The sequence below is a fragment of the Myripristis murdjan genome, chromosome 7, assembly GCF_902150065.1.
Source record: "Myripristis murdjan chromosome 7, fMyrMur1.1, whole genome shotgun sequence".
Taxonomy (NCBI): Eukaryota; Metazoa; Chordata; class Actinopteri; order Holocentriformes; family Holocentridae; genus Myripristis; species Myripristis murdjan.
In genome coordinates, this window is record NC_043986.1 from 20,347,795 (window position 1) to 20,369,548 (window position 21,754).

The 21,754-nt window shown below is 42.3% G+C and overlaps 1 protein-coding gene across 2 annotated transcripts; it reads left to right on the plus strand.

Moving 5' to 3' along the window:
- The first annotated feature begins 366 nt into the window (after positions 1 to 366).
- LOC115362693 (translocating chain-associated membrane protein 1-like 1) lies at positions 367 to 18,715 on the plus strand. 2 transcript variants are annotated; one of them, XR_003928506.1, is made up of 12 exons: positions 367 to 761; positions 1,856 to 1,916; positions 2,076 to 2,194; positions 3,517 to 3,633; positions 3,747 to 3,805; positions 7,485 to 7,569; positions 8,424 to 8,494; positions 8,735 to 8,839; positions 9,004 to 9,147; positions 9,535 to 9,695; positions 9,966 to 11,474; positions 18,686 to 18,715. XR_003928506.1 is itself a non-coding variant. In XM_030056731.1 (11 exons), exons 1-11 carry the CDS (start codon positions 642 to 644, stop codon positions 10,037 to 10,039), a joined length of 1,116 nt encoding a protein of 371 aa, XP_029912591.1. In that variant the 5' UTR covers positions 367 to 641; the 3' UTR covers positions 10,040 to 13,445. The 2 variants fall into 2 exon arrangements, 1 of the variants encoding a protein (XP_029912591.1); XM_030056731.1 differs by lacking the exon at positions 18,686 to 18,715 and having other exon boundaries at positions 9,966 to 13,445.
- Positions 18,716 to 21,754: the final 3,039 nt, after the last annotated feature.

A 21,754-nucleotide genomic window follows, 5' to 3' on the forward strand; every position in this document is an offset into this window, starting at 1 on the left:
ACAACAACAACAACAACAACAACAATAATAATAATAATAATAATAATAATATTTATCCATAAATAAAACATCCATTACATGATCTACGTAAAGTTGCTTATCTTTAATTAGTCATTTGAAACTCACTTTAGTTTAAAAAAAAAAAAAATTAAACAACGTCCACCAGAGGATAATTTCGTTTCTTAGGGCTCGTTTTCTCATTAATGCGATCATTATCATTTGACTGAGCGAGCGACAAGTCACACTCACGATTTCCAATTTTGGAAACGGAGCCTTACCGGGACCACGTGAAGGCAGCACGGGCCCAGGGTTCTCCTTCTACGTCAATGACAATGGGCGGTTCATGAATGGGGTTTTGGAGTGGGAGGGCACGTCATCTGACTTTAGCAGGCAGGCTGGCAGGAAAAAGTGGGTGTTGTTGTGATGTTTAGTGCGATGCGTCTTCATGCCTGTTTCTAAACACATGAGCAGCGGTTCACTTTGTTTACTGACTGCAGTGGAGCGGACGGCCAAGGAGAGCAACATCAGCAGCGGAGCCGCGCAGGGCAGCGCTGCGGCGGGGAGCTAACCCAGCTAGACTCGGTGACGCTGACGGCAGCCCGGAGCAGGGAGGAGGGAGAGCCGCGTCGGGTCGGTCAAACATGGGTTTCCGCAAGAAGAACAAGAGCCCACCGGTGCTGAGCCACGAGTTTGTCATCCAGAATCACGCCGATATGGTTTCGTGTTTGGCCATGATCATTCTCCTCGGCCTGATGTTCGAGGTACTGTGTTGCTTGCGAAAAAAGAGCAGGAGCCACGGTTAGCTAAATGATGCTAGCTGCAGATAAGTAGCTGACATGACAGCAGCACTCCAGGGGCAGGGTGCTATAGCGTCTCTTTCCCTTCTCGTGTGTCTCACTGATTGCCAAAGAAGATGGTGAGGAGGCCCACTAGCACAGCTCAAACACTCATGTTGCCAGCCAGCCAGCCGGTGCATTGCCTCAATTGCAAATCCACCCATGCACCTGCCTATTGCCAAAGTAGATGGTATACCTTGTATGTCTGCATGTTTGCCATTTGCTTTCAGCTTTCTGCCTCGACCGAGCCACGACAGTGCATGCTAAGGGGACTAGTAGCTAAGCACGTCTGGATGAAACAAGATAGCTATCCTCCTTACTCCCCAGTCCCCACCCAAATCTGGCAAGCATATATAGTCCAGTCTGCAAATCCACTATGTCCCCATCTGATAAGATTCATCCCTAAGGAGCAGTTTTTGCTTGATCATTTTGTCAGACATGAATTATAAATGCCTGTACTGCAGATGGCATGAAAACAACAGTGGGGGGATAGTGAAGCGTATCCTGCAAAATGTCATCTGTTTACATGCCCTGATTGTGATAATGGGAGGAAATTACAGTATCACTCAGTGTACCGAGCACCCCATGAAAGCCCTCCAAGTGCCCCTGGAGTGCTGCAGGCCCCAGCTGTGGGAACCAGTGAGTTCAGGGCATGCCTCTGTCACACCACACTCCTCATTTACTGTATGTGCAGGGCATAGCGGCACATTTTCCCACAGATTTGATACTGCAAGTTTAAGCCGAGGCATGGCAGCAGCTCTCAGGGTGGCCTTTTTTGTATACTTATGTACATTCAGAGAATAGGTGTTACCTGTGGCATAAAGCTAGGTTTCCTAAGAGGGCTGTACAGTCAGGGCCAGAGAATTTCCATCAAGCTTCGATGTGCCAGTAATTCAGTGCTTGTTTGTTAACACCCAGGCTTGGCTTTCTGTGTATGAAATTTCCCAGTGTAACCCAATGACGCTGTCTCCCCTGGGCAACAATCGCTCCGTTGAGCTCCTTTGTTCCTTTCGTTACAGGTGACAGCAAAGTTTGCCATCATGTTCATCACCGTCCAGTACAACGTAACACAAGTTCTCGGTGAGCCGAAGTTCGCAGCTCCTGTAAAACATCTGAGCGTTTTAAAAAGGAACTATTGTCCCGGATTTGTGTACTGAACAAATCCTAAGTACTTTAGTGGGCTTGTTTTGCCTTCTCGATCCACTGCTGAGGCCTTTTTTGGTTTTCTTTTTTTTGCAGATGAGAAGACCGAGCCAGTGAACCTTTACCAGTACGGCCCCAAAGATGTGGCCACCGTGTTTTTCTACCTGCTCATCGCCGTCATACTCCACGCCTTGATACAGGAATACATTCTCGACGTGAGTGTATAGATATCCACGCTCAGCGGCCATCACAGTGGCTCACATTGTTTCCAGTTTTCAGCACTGTGGCTTGTTAATTTGGTTCTGATGACTTTATTTATTTATTTTTTATTATTTACATTTTTCACCAGGGCTGTGTACACTCCTGTGGTTGCTGTTGCTGGAATGTGTGTAGGGAGATGATGTGAAAATGAATGTTGGCAGTTTGAATATAGCCTGCCAGAGCGTAATTATGTTACTGTGGTGTGGGCGTGCGTGTATATGAGTGAAAGAAACAGACGGCACTAAACAGTCTCTCCATCTCAATCTTCTCAGCTCCTACATTGCGAGTGTAGATTTTCAACAAAGATTTCAGGGATACTGTAATAGCTGATGCAACATGTGCACCATCTACACCCTGTTTTGTGTAGTTTTTTATTATTATTTTAATAGGGTCAAATCTTTTATGACACTCCATTGCAGTGTTGGTGAGCTCTGTTTGTCCTTTTTTTTATTTTTATTTTTCTATTTTTTTGGAGAGCTATTTGTAAATAATTGGAGGCAATCCTTCCACCCGTGTGCACACTGGAGGTAAATGAGAGGTTACTTGAATTTCTTACCAAATCTTTTAACTGTGATGCTGTCAGAGGATAGAATTTCACTAACGGACAAAAAAAAGTAAAAAAAAAAAAAAAAAAGTTTTGGTGATGCTACATTCTGGCTGGGCAGGGTTGTTTTTCTTACTTGAGGTCAAATTGAAAGCAAGACTGCACCCTTGGTTGTGAAAGTGGAATAAAGAGATAAACCTGCACAGCTGTTTACACTTGTTGAAATTGAATTTTGAGCTGTGAGGGCACTAACACAGCAACAGGTAGTATTATTCCTATCCTTTTACTCATAACTTAGACTTAGACTTCTTTTATTGTCATTGCACAAAAAAACAGCAGTGAGATTTTGGCAACGAAATGTCGTTGCTTGGTTTCCGGGTTCCGGGTTCCGGGTTACAATCATAAATAGTTAAAATCTATCCATTAAAACCTTTGTTTCAAAATAAGATAAAATCAGCTGTTGAGAAAAAAAATTTTAAACTTTTATAAAAAATATGACTTGCACTCACAACAGAGGCACTTCACTGAATACTGTTAAACTGACACACTGTCAGACATAGTGATAAGTGTGAGGAGGGGATTGCATCTGGAAAGTGTGCTAAATATGGACATACAGCCTCAATGACACCCTTTATGTGCCACATTTCTGCAAGAGATAATAGATGTCACCAGGCTTGATGTGGTGTGACATAACAACATATTCACAGAGCATAATCTTCTGTTTAATTTCAGAAAATGAATCGGAGGTTGCACCTGTCGAAAACCAAACACAGCAAGTTCAACGAGTCGGGGCAGCTTGCCGCCTTCTACTTATTCTCCTTCATCTGGGGCTGCAGCATCCTGACGGCGGTAAGACGGCCAAGCAGGCGCAGACTGGAGAGCATGCTGTGCCAGCCTGCTTTCAGCTCCATCTAACACTCGGTCTCTTTTTTTTTTTTTTTTTTTTTTTTTTTTTTTTTTAGGAGGAATTTGCAACAAATCCTACTTTCTTATGGGAGGGTTACCCACACACCCACATGGTGTAAGTAAAAGTTTATGCATTCTTTTACATCATGGGCTCACCCTATTCCACTTTGTTCAGTAAAAAAAAAAGATCATTTCTAGGTTTAATATTTAAGAAAATCAGAGCAGAATACTCTTCATTACAGTGTTCATGCTTGGGAGATTCAAGTACATTCAAGTTCTTGGCCAGGTCACCCTTGGAAGAGATTTTAATCTTAATGAGACTTTTCCTGGTTAAATAAAGGACATATACAGTACAGGCCAAAAGTTTGGACACACCTTCTCATTCAATGCGTTTTCTTTATTTTCATGACTATTTACATTGTAGATTCTAACTGAAGGAATCAAAACTATGAATGAACACATGTGGAGTTATGTACTTAACAAAAAAAGGTGAAATAACTGAAAACATGTTTTATATTCTAGTTTCTTCAAAATAGCCACCCTTTGCTCTGATTACTGCTTTGCACACTCTTGGCATTCTCTCGATGAGCTTCAAGAGGTAGTCACCTGAAATGGTTTTCCAACAGTCTTGAAGGAGTTCCCAGAGGTGTTTAGCACTTGTTGGCCCCTTTGCCTTCACTCTGCGGTCCAGCTCACCCCAAACCATCTGGATTGGGTTCAGGTCCGGTGACTGTGGAGGCCAGGTCATCTGCCGCAGCACTCCATCACTCTCCTTCTTGGTCAAATAGCCCTTACACAGCCTGGAGGTCTGTTTGGGGTCATTGTCCTGTTGAAAAATAAATGATGGTCCAACTAAACGCAAACCGGATGGGATGGCATGTCGCTGCAGGATGCTGTGGTAGCCATGCTGGTTCAGTGTGCCTTCAATTTTGAATAAATCCCCAACAGTGTCACCAGCAAAACACCCCCACACCATCACACCTCCTCCTCCATGCTTCACAGTGGGAACCAGGCATGTGGAATCCATCTGTTCACCTTTTCTGCATCACACAAAGACACGGCGGTTGGAACCAAAGATCTCAAATTTGGACTCATCAGATCAAAGCACAGATTTCCACTGGTCTAATGTCCATTCCTTGTGTTTCTTGGCCCAAACAAATCTCTTCTGCTTGTTGCCTCTCCTTAGCAGTGGTTTCTTAGCAGCTATTTGACCATGAAGGCCTGATTGGCGCAGTCTCCTCTTAACAGTTGTTCTAGAGATGGGTCTGCTGCTACAACTCTGTGTGGCATTTATCTGGTCTCTGATCTGAGCTGCTGTTAACTTGCGATTTCTGAGGCTGGTGACTCGGATGAACTTGTCCTCAAAGGCAGAGGTGACTCTTGGTCTTCCTTTCCTGGGTCGGTCCTCATGTGTGCCAGTTTCGTTGTAGCGCTTGATGGTTTTTGCGACTCCACTTGGGGACACATTTAAAGTTTTTGCAATTTCCCGGACTGACTGACCTTCATTTCTTAAAGTAATGATGGCCACTCGTTTTTCTTTAGTTAGCTGATTGGTTCTTGCCATAATATGAATTTTAACAGTTGTCCAATAGGGCTGTCGGCTGTGTAGTAACCTGGCTTCTGCACAACACAACTGATGGTCCCAACCCCATTGATAAAGCAAGAAATTCCACTAATTAACCCTGATAAGGCACACCTGTGAAGTGAAAACCATTTCAGGTGACTACCTCTTGAAGCTCATCGAGAGAATGCCAAGAGTGTGCAAAGCAGTAATTGGAGCAAAGGGTGGCTATTTTGAAGAAACTAGAATATAAACCATGTTTTCAGTTATTTCACCTTTTTTTGTTAAGTGCATAACTCCACATGTGTTCATTCATAGTTTTGATGCCTTCAGTGAGAATCTACAATGTAAATAGTCATGAAAATAAAGAAAACACATTGAATGAGAAGGTGTGTCCAAACTTTTGGCCTGTACTGTATATATATATATATGTGTGTGTGTGTGTGTGTGTGTGTGTGTGTGTGTGTGTTTAGGGTTGGGTACGATACACCAATACGACCAGATAACCGATTTTACGGGCGAGAGATACGGCTGTATCGGTAGCAGACCCCTCAATCGATACGAAATCCGCCATGAATCCTTAGATGAATCGATTGTAGAGCTGTGGATCGGATATCGCGAGACTATGAATCGGTTGCCTGAGGCTTTACAGTTTTCATCTCTAAACAACGCGAGAGCTCACGAAAGGACTCTCCCGCATGCTCCGTAACGTTAAGGGGCTTTCACATAGCGCGTGCTCGGCGCAGACCTCGGCCACCGCAGCCGTTCATTGTGTATGTGATCGCGGGACGCGAGGGCGCACCGGTCCGCGCCGAGAAGGGCGCAGCGCGGAGCTGGTTGGCGCCCTGTGAGGTCAAATCTGGGTGGCACAACCCCTCCAGTCGTTTCACCTGCACCTGCACCACCAAGAAAAAAATTTACAACTGCACGAGTATGTACGAGTCCAAAAGGCAGAGAAACTTTCCAGGCTACAGGAGCGCACTGACATAGATTGTGTCACAAAGCGAAGAAGTGCCACTCTGCCGTATTTTCACTGGCTAACAGCAGCACACTGGCTTAGCTTGTCTATTCAGAGAAGAGGTATCACTTTGGCTTATTTTTCATATTCAATCTATGTTATCACAGGAATGCTCCTGGTCATTCATTGTTGAATTGTTAGGTCTGTTTGATATGTAATTTACATTTTTAAAACAAATAATAATTTAACATACTGTTAAATTATTTAACATATTGTTAAATTATTGGAATCAAACTTACTGGTAAACATCTACTCCTTCAAGATAATTTATTATGTTCTACAACTCATAATCATACACTAACACTAAATAGCGAGTGTTTGAGAAGCATATTTCCTCTGTGCAACAAAAGATCTGAAGTAAAAAGTGCTCTCTTGTTGTCACGGGTCTGGACAGAACCGCCACTGGTTCCGTGCCCGGACCGCGGTCCATCATTTGGTGATGCCCAGTCTACATCAACAAATGTTAACTATTGTATTGTTTTTAGGGTTGTATCGAATCGTATCGTTCTTAAACCATATCGAATCGTATCATTCTTAAACCGTATCGAATCGTATCGAATCGTATCGTTCTTAAACTGTATCAGATCGTACCGAATCGTTCTCTATTAAAAATATATCGTTTCTGAATCGAATCGTAACCCGTGTATCTAGATATGTATCGAATCGGCCTCATGCCAGAGATTCCCAACCCTAATATCTATATCTATATCTATATCTATCTATCTATATATATAGATAGATAGATATAGATATATCTAGATAGATAGATAGATAGATAGATAGATTTTGATATTGATATGAGTATTGTGTTGTCTCAGCACAGTTGCTAGTGTGGAAAATGCATTATTTTCACTGTTTTTGCAATAATGCACATGTAGTATGATTTGCATTCCGTCTGTTGAGCTTTATCTTATAAAGGATTTAATCTGAGTTTAATACAAGGGATGAATGAGAAGCAATATTAAGCCAAAGTGATGATGTCTTGGATTTCAAGTTTTGGCCGTGTTGCTGTAGGTCTGGTGCAACTGCTGTGCAGAAGTTACTTTCGCTGTTGTGATCTGTTATTTAATGTGCATGCCAGAGTGTTTTACAGAAGATTTAGGACGATTCATATATATCCAACAGAATCTATTGTATATTGATAGGATTTAACTTCTGTCCATGTAGTGAAATTACACCCAGCCTCATCTCTTGTGTAACCTGTCCTCTGGCTAGTTTTCAGGTCAAGTTCTTCTACATTTGCCAAATTGCCTATTGGCTCCATGCACTTCCTGAGCTGTACTTTCAAAAAGTACGAAAGGTAAGGATCGTTTAAAGATGATGTACTCGTTAATTTTTAGTCTTTCAGCTTTTGCTTAGGATGCTGTTGCTTAGGACGTCAGCATATGTTTCAATTACTGGCTCTGCAAGCCCTTTTAATTCAGGTGTGAAATGGCACCACGGCTCCAGTGAAAGAGAAACTGTTAACTTTACTCAGGGTTTTTACAGCCTCATCAAGTCATATGCAGTCTCATCAGATGAAGTGGTGAGGGATTTGCCTTTGGTTTTCCCTTTCATAATGTGAAAAGAAACATGTTACCTTAAGATAACATCCAGTAGTAGAGCACACAGTGGCTGAAATACAGCACTTATCCAAGGAATACCTCAAATTCTTATGTCTCTATTACAGTGCTTCAAGATAGGGAAGACTGACTGAGGCCATGTTTTCTTTTGTAAAAAGTATTAATAGTTCATTAGTTACTTGGTAGTAGCAGCTCCACTGTGCCTTGCTGGATAATGTGTTTGACTTGTAGTAATTTCCATCCTCATGTACATATATTCTCTCAGAGTAAATTAGAGCCAAGTGGACATCACAGCTTAATTCTCAGAGAAAATGTAGCTCTGTGTCAAAGCTGCGATGGCTGTCTGAAAGTAATTAATCATGAGTTTTGGTCATTTTTAATGTTTGCAGAATGTCGTTGCACATTAACAGCATTCTGTTGTATTATAATTATGATTACTTCAATGAATACCTACTGTCATTTCACATCTGAAGTAATACGTGCTCAAAACTGCCTTTCCAGCAAACTTTAGATGTGGTAATTGATGCTACAGGTGGAGGACATCTGCTGTTTGTAACTAACACAAGCTCTCTTCCACTTCTGTGTTTTGAAGGAGGACATTCCCCGCCAGCTCTATTACATTTGCCTTTATGTTGTCCACATCACCGGTGCCTATGTCTTAAAGTGAGTCAAATGATGCTCCAGCCTGCCTGTATCTTCAGAGGACAGAATAGAGAAGATGTTTTTGTTGTTGGACATCGTCTTTGAGGGATGTCTGTAAATCTGGCATTTGATTTTTGATGGCTTTCAGTGACATCTCTTGCTCTGTTTAATCAATGCATTTGACATTTTATTTTCTCGTGTCCCGCGTTGTCCTCGGCTAATTCTGTGCTGTTCCCCTGTCTGTCTGCTGTGTTTGTGCAGCCTCCACCGACTGGGCCTGGTGCTGCTGGTCCCTCACTACCTGGTGGAGCTCCTGTTCCACGCTTCACGCCTCTTCTACTTCAGCGACGAGAATAAGCAGAAAGGGTACGTGCCAGCAAAATGTGTTTTCATCCATCTATGCATACGTCAGGCGATATAGTTTTCATAGGCGCTTACAATCCTGTGGATGGTTTATCTTCCCAGTCTGATTACGCTAATGGAGTGGCCATTGTCATGGTAACCATTACTGCGTCTTTCCTCCTTTCCAGTTTTACTCTTTGGGCGCTACTTTTTGTCATTGCCCGTCTCCTCACCCTCACACTCTCCGTTCTGACTTTTGGATTTGGGCTGCCCCGTACGGAAAACCAAGGTTTTTCACTGGCAGAAGGCAACTTCAACGTGCTCACCATCAGGCAAGTCCAGACACCAGTTTATAGGGGTCAGCCCTCTTGTCTTCTCGTAGTTTCTAATATATCTGACGATTTAATCATTAAAAGAATACTCCAATGTTTTCAGCAAAATACTGTTTTCCAACTTACCCAGACTGAGACAAGATGTTCTCTGAACGTCCACTGGCTCAGATCCTGTGGGTAGCATTTCAAGTGAGCTTAGCATAAAGACTTTAAGTCGACATACAGAGGTAAAAATGGTATTGAACAAATTGTGTCAGTCTGTTTAAGTCTTGGAGTATATCTATAAGATGTCTCTGTGGATAAAAGCATTTTGTCCTATTCATAAAATTGAAATCCCTATACATTTTCCAGTACAGTTTTGTAAAATGCACCCTTCCCACCCCTTAGGATGACTTGCCTGGCAGCTATCTGCCTGACGCAGGCTTGGATGATGTGGAAATTCATTAACTTCCAGTTGAAAAAGTGGAGGGAGCACAGCCAGAACCAGGCCTCCAAGAAGAGGACGGTCAGCCCAAAGAGCAAGCCTCACAAGAGGGAGCCTGCGAGGGGTGAGTCAGCCAGGTCTACAGCCTCTGCTTGCTCATCTTCTCAGCCACAGTGCCATCTTTTCATGTCTTTCGGTTTTCAGGTTTCACACTTGCTATCTGCTTGTTACACTTGCTAATTTTTACACTGTTTGTCTCCTACTTTCTTGCACCTAGCCGTCAGATGTTTCTGTAATATTGCTGGAAGCTGTTTTTGAGCATGCAGATCTAAAAATCTGCATGGGCTCCTCTGTTTTTTTCATCACGACTGTTTGTATTCACTTGTCTTGTCAGGAGGTGCTGCCAATGGCGTTGTGAAGTCGGAGGATAAAACGTCACCACGGGCAAGAAAAGCCAAAGCTTCATAGAGATGGAGGAAGTGGGGAAAACAGAGTGAGGGAGTTCTGTCAGTGTGACATTCTGTCTTTTCAAAACTTCAAATTCTATCTGCCGCTCCCCAAAACAACCATTTAAGCGCACTAAGAAACCTTACATAACTTTCCCTTTGGGATTGAAACTCCTGTTTCAAAACTTCTGTGTTACTGTCTGTTAGAAATGTTTATTATTCATTTGGGTTCTCTGCACATAGGACGTTGGCAGGGCCGGGTTGGTTTTGATGCTTTAACAGGATAGATTCAGTTCTTCAAAGTGTCCTTTTGTGTAAAATAATGATCACTCGTCGGGTACTTTCAGCTGAGTTGCTCCTCTGTAATATGACATTGACTCAGTCTACATCACAGTACCTTAAGATGCAAGTGTAACATTGTAACTATAGCGATTACAGAATTTTGACGTCAGGGCAACTTTAATGTAAAGTGTACAGATTAACTGTACCGGCCATGCTGAACTGGCCACTGGCTCGTGTCCAAAAATATAGCCTTTCTTGCTCTGCAAGACAGCACTTTGGTATTCTGCTGTTGTCAGGAAAACTTTGTGAAAAGATTAATTAATAGCTAATTAATTGATAGTAACTTAATAGCTCTAGAAGAATACTTGTGCTATTTAGATATTTGGTGTAGCTTCACCAGGTAACTGAATCCCACTGAGCTTAACCCCTTGATCATTAATTATCATTATTTGACCTGCCTCTGCCTATGAAATCCAGTATTTTACAGGATTGAGGCACTTTCTATATTAGTTCATGTTTATCACTAGCCTGGCAATCAGCTTCACCCTGATACAGGGAGCCATCTCACCCAGGTTTCCAAACGGAGGCTGTACTGTACCCTGTGATGCTGTACTGTATGCCTACAGTTGAATCTTTATAATGGCATGACGGGGAATTTGAGCAAGAAATTGTCTGAATGAGGCTGCACTTCAGTCTTGTGTATGAAAATGTCAATGCATGATGGTTTAAGCTAAAGGCTTTATGGCTAGTTTCTACCTGTGCTACTGAATTTTTGTCTCTTTATCTCTCTCTCTCTATCTCTCTCACACACACACACAAGTGTTCAGTGGCCTTTTTTTACAACTGCTGCAAGAGGTTTGAGTTATTTATTTTTGTCATATACTACAGATATCTATTATTTTCTATGTTTTGAAAAGCTATAACCAGCAAAGACAGGACAGAGGTACATAGCACCTGCTTTCAGTTGATCCAAACAATACAATCCTCCTTCAAGTGTCCTTATAACGTCAGCAGTCCACGTCACTCGTTCTGCTTCTTTTGCGTTCTGTTTGCCTTCTCTGTTCTGCCTTTTTATTCCTGGGTATCAGGGGACAAGCTACTCGCCACTCACACCACAAGTTACATCCCATGCTGAAATGGGAGATGCGTTCGTGAGCGAGAGTGTGTGTGTGTGTGTGTATGGCTGTGCACAAGCGTGTGTAGTCTGTATTATTTTGCCTACTGTTCATGTTTGTGGAATTAACTCGGCCTTGATGATGATGATGACGACGATGACGATGATGATGATGATGATTGCTTGTTGCGTACAACACTGTTGCCTGTGTGCAGAGCATGAAATGTGACAATCTGTTTATCGACTCCAGCCATGTCTCTTGTACCTCACAGTCACATCCTGTCGTTTGTTTCCGTTTGTTTTTGGGTGGGTCTCAGTTCCCAACATGCATCCGTGTGTGTGAAACACTGAGTTTGTGAATCGGAATATGTTCTATAGGTTACTAAATGCTTATGTGTTCAGTGTCTCTGCCCCTTACACCCCCTTTATCCTGTGTGAGAGAGACTCTGTGGTTTCTGTTTGCCAAACGTGGCATGTTTCGGCCTTCCTGCTGCACCTTTCCAGTGATCCTGACATTGCTATGGAAAACGCATACCGTGCTGTCGGCTCCGTTTCCTCTCATAGGCCGAGTCCTGCTCTACTGCTAAAGCACTGTGCATGCAAAGCCCTATATTGGAAAACACTGTACTACCTGTGTTGCAGACAGTTGGGAGTTTGGACTTAACGTCTGTTCTTGTTCATCTTAGAGCCGGGAGTAGATGAAGATGCCGTTCATTTTTTCGCTCCCGTTAGTGCTCCTTATTGGGAGTGTGGTTGTCTTTTAAAGCCCCTTGTCTGTGTATGGCAGTGTCATAGGAGGGAAGGAGGAGCAGAGGATTTATGTACCAGCCTGTTACTAAACTGTTTCAGATGTAAAAGAGAAAAGAAATCTATGACTTAACCCTACACTGTACTAAAATATGTGTCAGATTTTTAACCTATTTTTATAGGGGGGGAAACTATTGGAATTCATTGTTGTTCAATACACGTGTGAATATTTGTTTTGCATCCATATTGATATGAGTTGTTTTTTTTTTTTTATATAAGAATGAAGCTTGCTGAACTGTTAGTGTGGGTACACATTATTGTATGAGTGTAAAAAAAAAATGACTTAGCCTCATGATTTATTTAACTTCATGGCCTTACTAGAGCAAAGTGAACTCAATTGTATGACAATGCTCAGTTAACACTTTGTCGCAGGTGTCACAGTTACATATTACATGATAGTAAAGTACACCAGTATAACACTAGTCATCTACACATCTGTCAAACCCGACGATCAGATGAGCAGATATTGTGTATAGTATTTCATTTGTTCCAGGCTCCTGCGGGCTGCGGTTGCCTGCTCGCCCGACTTGTGCTTACAGGTGAAAGCTCCAACGCAGCAACTACAAACTGCATTTTCTAGCCAAGGAAAGCCGGATCAAACCCCCCCTGTAAGCTTTCCTCACCCATCAGGTGTCACACAGCGGTCAGCGGACGATCAGGCTGTGAAACATGAGCCACAGTGCGGTTCACGCCCCCCTTCTTGACTCGCTGTGAGATACAGTAGACTGTATAATCCCACAGGAATGCACTTTTTGTATGATATGCATAATGTCAGAGCACTGTAACATTTCCCACCTTGGGTTGTTTCTGCATTGATCCTCTTCCAGTTATCAATTGGACTCGTTCAATTAAAAAAAAAAAGTGTGCATTTTGTGTAATTTTATAACAGAGTAAAAATAAAAAAAGATGAATTAGGTGTATCAACAACCTCTAGGTGGCAACAATCATTTCATTTGATCATGAGAACAGCCACAGGAGTCCTGCACAGCAGGCACACAAATGTTCTTATCGCGTCCTGATATTTCATTCTGCGTCGTCTTTGATTTGTTTTCATTTTGCTGCTTGTTTATAGATGTTGTGCTATATTCCTTTTCAAAGATGTTGTCTCTGAAATGCTCTGATGGTATCTATTTATGCAAATTCTTGTGAGTTCTGTTCCTTTATTTTTCTTTGTCACTTTTTTATTTCATTTTTGAATAAAGCTTTTGTTCATTATACAAACTTATTGAAGTCATAATGTATCTTTTTACATGCTGCCTGCATGTTGAGAAGCTGAATTTTCTCCATAGAGAGCTACACAAAAATATTGCAATTTGCAAGTACGGAGTATATTGTGAAACAGTTATCCGTCTCTGAAGAGAAGTAAAAAGGACAGTCAATCTTGCTAAAGCAGTACAAACACACAAAACACTCATAAAAAAATATTTTGGTGTTTTGTTTATTATTTATTTTAGCCTCCTGCACAAAATTCATTAGATCCTACCAGCTGTCTTACTACACTTTTTTTACTGGGTGACATACCCAGTTACAGGCTTTTTGCATGTGCACTTAACCCACTAAGGATGGTGTTAGGGAGCAAAAGAGACATGAGGAGATACATCAAGTGTTGGCCAAGTCCTGGTTCTTGACTAATTACCACCAGGGGGCAATGATGAGCTTTTCGCCTCAGGGAGAGAAGCAGTCTGCAGGGGCATAGCTGCATACAGACCTGCATTAATAAATCACCAGTCAGAGCGAGAAAGACAGAAACATTGTCTTATCACACAGTAAGCCGTTCAGCATTCATAAAACAGGGTTTAGAGAACGGTGAAGCAACAAACTCTGAATCAAGCCTCGGCCTGGAGTTGGATCCTTGGTTTTCCCTGGAAGTGAGAAACTGACTCGGATAGGAGACACATGCAGCCCAGCCGTGCTGTTGTGCAATTGGACTGGTAAGGGCTGTGTAAACATGACATCTGCATCCATGGATGGGTGAGGAATGAGCTCCACATAGACAAGAGACACCTGCAGCTCACTGCTAATGTGGCCTGTTGTTTTGGAGTAATGGGTTTTCTGTGGGCAATCAGACAGCATGATGGATCAGTGGGAACCACAGAGGCAGGCTGGAGCTCTGCAGGGTCAGCACAAGGACAGGAGTTCACACACACTCTCTCCATCACGCACACACACACACACACACACACACACATACACATAGTGATGGCAATATGCCTCACCCAAACATACATGACCTGAACCCCAGTGAGTGTGTGTGTTTCAAAAAGCAAACTTCCCTGGGAAAACATAATCCAAGACTAAGGACCCTCTGAGGCATGGGGAAAAAAATCACTCTCCCGCTCTTTTTTCTTCTTTAATTCCTCCCCTTCATCCAATGAGGATAAATCTCCCACTGAATCGTCAGTATTATGTGTAATTTCCATATAAATTAGCTTCATTAAAAGGGGAGTACTTTCTTATTTAACGAAGCTCATTTGAAATTCTGTATTTAATAAGACATGTAATCCCAGACTTGCAGACTAATAGCCAACAATTAGCAGGACTGGGGCATGTGTGTGTGTCTTTGTGCGTCGGTGCTCATTTGTGTGTGTGTGTCTGTGTGTAATCTCTTGGAAGTATTGTCATCCCTCAGTGTTATTTTCATTGATCGTCTCGAGTGAGCAAATTGGGCAGCAGCTGCTCTCCCAGCCAGGTTTACTCGCAGTGATCCATAAAGCCCAATGGAGATCTGAAAAGACGCTCATGACCTCAAGGCTATTTGTGAGCGGGGCAGACATGAGGGGAGTGTGTGAGGTGAGCGATAGAGCAGGTGTAGACCGATGAAGGACAGAGTGTAGAAGGGGTGGAAACATCTGGAGGGATCAGAGGCATGGGAATGGAAAGCAGACAGGAGTAAAGAAAAGATGGTGAGAGGGAAGAGACAAAGAGACAGAGGAGTAAAGGAGTGGCTTACAGTAGAACTCAGCAGAGCCCTCATGATGATGGAGGAGAGAGTATGCATGTGTGTGTGTGTATGTGTGTGTGTGTGGTGTAAAGAGGTGAGTGGAGCCCTGTCAGTGTCCATCAGAGCCAGAAAATGCAAATTAGGGCAGAAACCAGAACGGAGGATGCAATGAGGGAGGAGGAGAAGAGCTGTTTAGAAATAAAGAAGCTATAAGGAACAAGACTAAGATACGTATAAGAGATTACATGACTGGCGGGGAGAGAAAAAAAAACAACAAAAGAAAGATATAGACAGACAGATTAAAAAAAGAGAAGGAGAAATAGAGGTGGGTCGGAATATTTCAACCCAGCATCACTCCTCGTTAACTGCTTTTGTCTGCCTCCTTCACTGCCAACTTTACCCTCTAATTGGACCTCCAATGTAAATGTATTATTTAGTGTCTGCACGTTTCTGTGTGTGTGTGTGTGTGTGTGTGTGTGTGTGTGTGTACGCATTTGTGCATATCTCTCGGTAAGTGGGAGGGTGTTTTATTTAATGTGTTTATACCTTTATTGAACAAGGCAAGACATATTTTCAGCGGTGCTCTGGCAAAAGGCAAAATACCATTGGAAAAATATTAATATCACTTATGATAATAAGGTGTCATTGCATGCTTGCCTTTTTTTATTTTTAACATTGTTTCACACAGAAGTTTAATGTTTCTCAAGGCTTAGAAATAGATAGATAGATAGATAGATAGATAGATAGATAGATAGATAGATAGATAGATAGATAGATAGATAGATAGATAGATAGATAATTTTTTTTATGTAATTAAGTTGTCCAACAGCAGTTTTAAAGCCAACTGACAAAATACAAAACAGCAAAACAGATTAAAAAAACAATAATAAAAAAAAACGTTAGTTATCTTGTCCCTCAAACAAAAGGTCAAATGGCTTGACCCTGACAATAACGTACATATAAATAATGTATATGCCAGACTTTCCCAAAAATGTCAGTGTGTGTAAGCGATGTGGCAGCAAGAGGGAGGCGGGCACATAAAGACCGCAGCCTCACCATGACGATGGAGCTGTCTGGAATCAATTTTGCCTCAAACATTCACATTGCAAAACACAGAAATCAACAGAAATGTAGAAGGAATATGATTTATGCATTTGTCCCAGACTCTGAGGAATTCTGTGTGTGTGTGTGTGTGTGTGTGTGTGTGTGTGTGTGAGTGTGTGTGTGTGTGCACGCACGCATTTGTGTGAAATGCAGGCAGCTGGGCCCCAACAAGCTGTGCATCTGGCGCAGGAATCTTTGCACACCTACATATGTACATGCATGTGCACGCACACACACACACACACACGTGTTGGGGTGGGGTGGGGGTGGGGGGCTGGGACAGCTGACAGCACTCGTCAGGTCACGTGTGTTTATACAGTCTAGTCTGTGTAATACTCAGCTTGGCACCTCCACAGTGACTAGGAACAAAATCTCCCCGGCTCCATCTTCCCCCTCTCACCTCTTCCTACACCTCTTTGGGTTTTGTTTTTTTGTTTTTTTGTTTTTTTGTTTTTTTGTTTTTTCAAGACAGCAACTTCATCCTCCCCCGAGGCTTTCAAGCCAATGACTCTACAACTACCCCCATTTTTTGTTTTATCTCTCCTATCATGTTGTATTGATTTTGCATTGGGTGATGCTGAGGTAGGTTTCACAAACAGCACAGGAGTCAGCAGAGGACAGTTACCTTGGGACCAATGTGGATGTATAAGTGTGTGACAAACTCATTGTTTTCCACAGCTCCACTTGAGTCTAATTGTTGCTGCCTTTTCATGTTGCCAGCATTATTTTCTCTTTTATCTGCGTCTCTGTTCTGTCTCCGATTCCCTGTTTTGTTCAGTTCCTGCCTTGGCATGCTCTTCCTCACTTTTGAAGATTGTTTGATACACCTGAGTGGTAGTGAACCTGTCCACTCAGTGCACAAAAAAATCTCCATATTAACCAGGCATTTATTCTCATAGTTAGTCTTAAAAATTTGTTGTTTCTTGAAATAAATTGAAAAAAAAAAAAAATTGGCTGTCACTGAGATGGGAATGGGGTGGTGGTGGAGGGTAGAAATATGGCACAATAAGGCAGATCAGCCCACTAGTACACTAGTATCAAGAAAATGGCATGCTGATTTTATTATTTTATTTCATTGTGTTTTATTTTAACAAGCTGATGCACATTGGAAACAAAAGCGCTTATCTCATCCCAGTGGCAGATTTTTTCCACTGGTTTTAAGAAGAACAAGACTGTTTATGTGTAACATGAGACTAAATGGCTAAGAGGGGGTGTTTATGCAGTCTTCCTGCAGGTCAGTAGTTTTCAAAGTGAGGGCTGGGGGACCCTCGGGGGTCCTCGAAGGCCTTCCACGGTGTCCTCAGCAAAATGAGGAACAGTTTAATTTCACAGTAATTTAATTCACAAGTAATTGTTACGATACACAAAAGAATGCATGAGTGATTATTGTAACATTATGTTTTAATCTGCACCACTTTGAATCTATTTGTCAGAGTTTAAGTATGATGAAGTATGAGTATCTCAAACAATTTAATACCTAATACAAACCAAAATATCTTTTCCTATCAGGGTCTCTAGTGAAAAATGGCTCCATACGGTGGTCCTGAGTATGAAAAAGTTTGAACACTGCTGGTCTGGGTCACCTTTTATTTACCTATCTCAGCGTGTTTATCACTAATCCCATCCTGGACCCAGCACATAAAGATTGCAGCTTCCCAGCAATCTGTCTTCCTGCCTCACCTTCCCACAAGTCAGTGAGCAAACCAACATTATCTTCAGCTTCTTTGTCCAAAGTGGGAAGATGAGCTGTTGACGGCAGACATTGGCAATGTGGGATGGGTATTTGAAAAAAAAAAAAAAAAAAAACAGTAAATTATACCTGGATGCAACTATATTTATTCACCTGGTCCATTGCTACCGACACACACTTCCTATTTCTCTTTCTCCCTTTCTCTCTCTCTCTCTCTCTCTCTCTCTCTCTCTCACACACACACACACACACACACACACACACACACACGTGCACATATACACACACAATATGTTAGTGTAACAGCATTTTCTGTGTGTAAGATGCCTCCTTCCTCCCTGCATTTGCACCCTTGTGTTTCACACTTGTGTGTGTGTGTGTGTGTGTGTGTGTGTGTGTGTGTGTGTGTGTGTGCGCCAGTAGCTGCTCCACTACTCTCCTGGAGCCTCTTCCCTACCTGTTTGGAATGTTAAACAGCTTCGCCGTTCCTCTCACCCTCCCAACTCTTTCCGCAGTCTCCTAAATTTGACTGAGCTGCTGTCTCAACAATAATATGCAGAGTGTCGGTAAACGAAACATAATCATCTTCCTTTGACGTGCTAATCATTTAAAATGACTGACATTAGCTAATTAGTGAACTTTGTTTTACCTTTAAGGATTACAGCAGAGTCAAAATTGAAATAGATACGTCAGATACTGTGATAGCTTCTTCCAGATGTGATTCTATTAGATTTGTGTATGTGTGTGTGCATGCCTGTGCATGTATGTGTGTGTTTGTGTATGTGAGTGTGCACGTGTGCATGTGTGTGTTGTGGAGGGGAGGGAGGCTATCTCTGTCTCTTTTCTCTTGCATGTAGGTATGTAAGTACGAAATTTTCCAAGTTATGGTCAGTTTAATGTGGTAATGTATAATGTGGCGCTATCCAGCTATTTACCACAGTTTCATTCTGTCTAATATTAACATACTGTGTGTCCATTTTGGAAACAAATGCTACCCAAAAATCAATATTTCAATAAGACAAGTGATCTATCCTCCACCATTTGTAAGCAAAGGTTGAAAATGAGGTAGAATTACAGTCACAATTTCAAAATTCAGTATGCTTCATTTTGAAGGAGTACAGTTGGCATCAAGTTTTTTGTAATGAAACCCCTCTCCAAAAAATAACTGAAGTGTGTTGCTCCAGCTTCAGAGAGGAGCCTTAACCAAAGGTAAACCAACTGAGAGGTCAATGAGAACCGTAGGGCTGCACAGTTAACAGAAATCATATCAAAATCACAATATGGATATGTGCAATATCCGAATCTCAGCAGTGGTAATGTTTTTGCTAAAGGTTAAATATGACAATCTACCATTATAAATAAAGTACTGTGGAGTTATAGAGATGCCCTGGTCTACAAATCATATTCTCCAGACATGAAAAAAGATGATGATTTGGTTCAGACCCCAGCAAAACTCATATCACCATCATCTTAGCCTACCAGTTTTTTCCAGTTAAAATGAAAATTATGGTGCAAAAATGATCACTCCCACTAAAATTACATATATTATTGCAATATTTAAAAAAGGGAGTTTATTAGTGTAAAAGCTTTTAACAACATTTTTCAAAAGTTTTGGATCACTGCAACCACAATAGGTCCTTGATCATACAGTCATAACTGTGCACAAAAAATATTAGGCTTGCAGGCCCAATAGTATGTCAGATAAGCTGTGGATAGACACACAGACAACCAAATGCGTGATCCCCTCCAGGCTGCCACGTGACGGAGATAAAAACTTGAAAAAGGCCCCCAAACCGGTGAAATTGCACGCAGCCCTCCACCATATGTTCCGATACCTTTGTATTGTGGTCATGCAGTAACTGTCACAGGTCGATGTTACCGCCCTGCAGCTCACGTCTTTTCTGCACTTCACACTGTTTTTGTGCCATTTCCTTGTCTTGTCTTGGTCATGTTTTTCTGTCTAACCACACACTGCCACTTTACTGTAAGTGGCACAGAAGAAGGGGGGCGGGGGTGCGACCCATCTTTTACCAGTACAAACCCACGAGTTACCTGCACCAGTGCACATTTAGCAAAAGTACATCTAAGTTTGAGGATAAACTCAAACATTAATGCACTGTAAACTATTGTCTATGATACTCAGTGTTACTACAAACTGTTTCTATACCCAGGAATAAATGGACTGTGTTTCTATAGCGCTTTTTCTAGTCCACTGACCACTCAAAGCGCTTTACAGTGTTTGCAAGGTGCCTGGCTGTTCATCAGGAGCCGTGAGGGGTTCAGTATCTTGCTCAAGGACACTTCGACACACTCAGGAGGAGCCTGGGATCAAACCGGAAACCCTCCGATTACCAGACGACTTCTCTACCTCCTGAGCCAAGCCGCCCCTAAACTGGAGAATTGGCATTTTAGCTGCTCTTAGCTTTTATGCTCTCAGTTGTTGGTATAGCCTGCCAAAGGACCTGAGATGTGCCCCAACATTAACTTCCTTTAAAAGGAGGCTTAAAACTTCTCTAAATCCTTTGACTAGGGCTTATCCCTGAGTGTGTGCATATGGGTAGGCATGTGTGTGTGTACGTGCATGGGTATATATGTATGTGTGTGTGTGTGTGTGGGTGAATGGGCGGGTGGGTAGGCTATGCATGTGTGTGTGCATTTTTAGGGACAGTTCAGTATTTGTCATATACATATTTTGTGTGTATGCATCTTCGCTTCATGTGATTTGTATTTTTAGTTTTATTTTATGACACATTTTGATGACACATTTGCACTTCTACTGCAATGTTCAGACTCCATCACCAGAAAGCAGGCTACCACTTCAATAAAAAGTGTTAGGGTCTCTGGCACCTTTGCTAAAATGCACGTATCCTAACCACAGACTACTACAATTTTTGCCTTCCTGGAAAATTCACTGTTCTGCATCCCCCATGATGTATCTCATTAAGCTATTTTCTAATCACATTTTCTGCTCTTTGGTGGTTCTCTTTTGCTGGATGAATTATGCCTGACCCATGAGGCTAATTGCTTTATAAGGCTTCTTCCCAACCCTATTTCAGAGTTTTCTCAGTCCCCTCCTCAGTTTCTCACACCCTCTCTCCGTCTTCCACGCATACCCTCATTTCCTTCTCTCTCTCTCCAAGTCACTTAATAACTCTACCTTATTTTCACTCTCTCTGTGTTCCTCCGAGCCATGACACTTTCTTTCCTGCTCCTCCATCACACTGACAACTCTGCGCACTCCCCCTCTCGTCTTTCTACTTTGTGATTCTCTAACACCTATACGTTTTTTTCCCCGCAAACTACTGCTCCTACCCTTCACTTCTGGCATTAAGCATCATTTATCATTATCTGTGATCTTGTCTCTTCTTCCACTTAAATTGCCTCAAACTAAACTTCACTATCTCATCATCGTGTCTCACGTCTGTCTCACCTTCCTCCTCGCATACTCTTTCATTCCCATCGTCACTGGCACCACTGGAGCCTTACTCACTCTGCATGTGTGCGTCTCTTTGTGTGTGTGTGTGTGTGTGTGTGTTGTATCTGTGCACTTGTCTGTCTGGTATCACCATGGTGACAGATTTGGTGCCATCTCTCCCTGCCTTGTATATCTTGGCAGGAGTCGGGGTGCAGAGCCGATGTGCCCCAATTCATAGGCCACCCAGCTCTGACGTCAGCGCTCCATGCTGACCCTGCCAGCTCACATATGGAGCCCACATATGGGCCTCATCTATAAGAGATAGGTGGCCTGAAGGAGCCAGAGTCCCTCCAGTTAAACACACCCTGCTCGCAGACCGCTCTT

Bases quoted from the DNA above. Each gene is read 5' to 3' on its own strand.
- LOC115362693 (XM_030056731.1), top strand. From the start codon at position 642: ATGGGTTTCCGCAAGAAGAACAAGAGCCCACCGGTGCTGAGCCACGAG. The intron at 1,917-2,075 runs GTGAGCCGAAGT...TTTTTTTTGCAG, and splicing joins CAACGTAACACAAGTTCTCG to ATGAGAAGACCGAGCCAGTG. The intron at 3,806-7,484 runs GTAAGTAAAAGT...TCCTCTGGCTAG, and splicing joins TACCCACACACCCACATGGT to TTTTCAGGTCAAGTTCTTCT.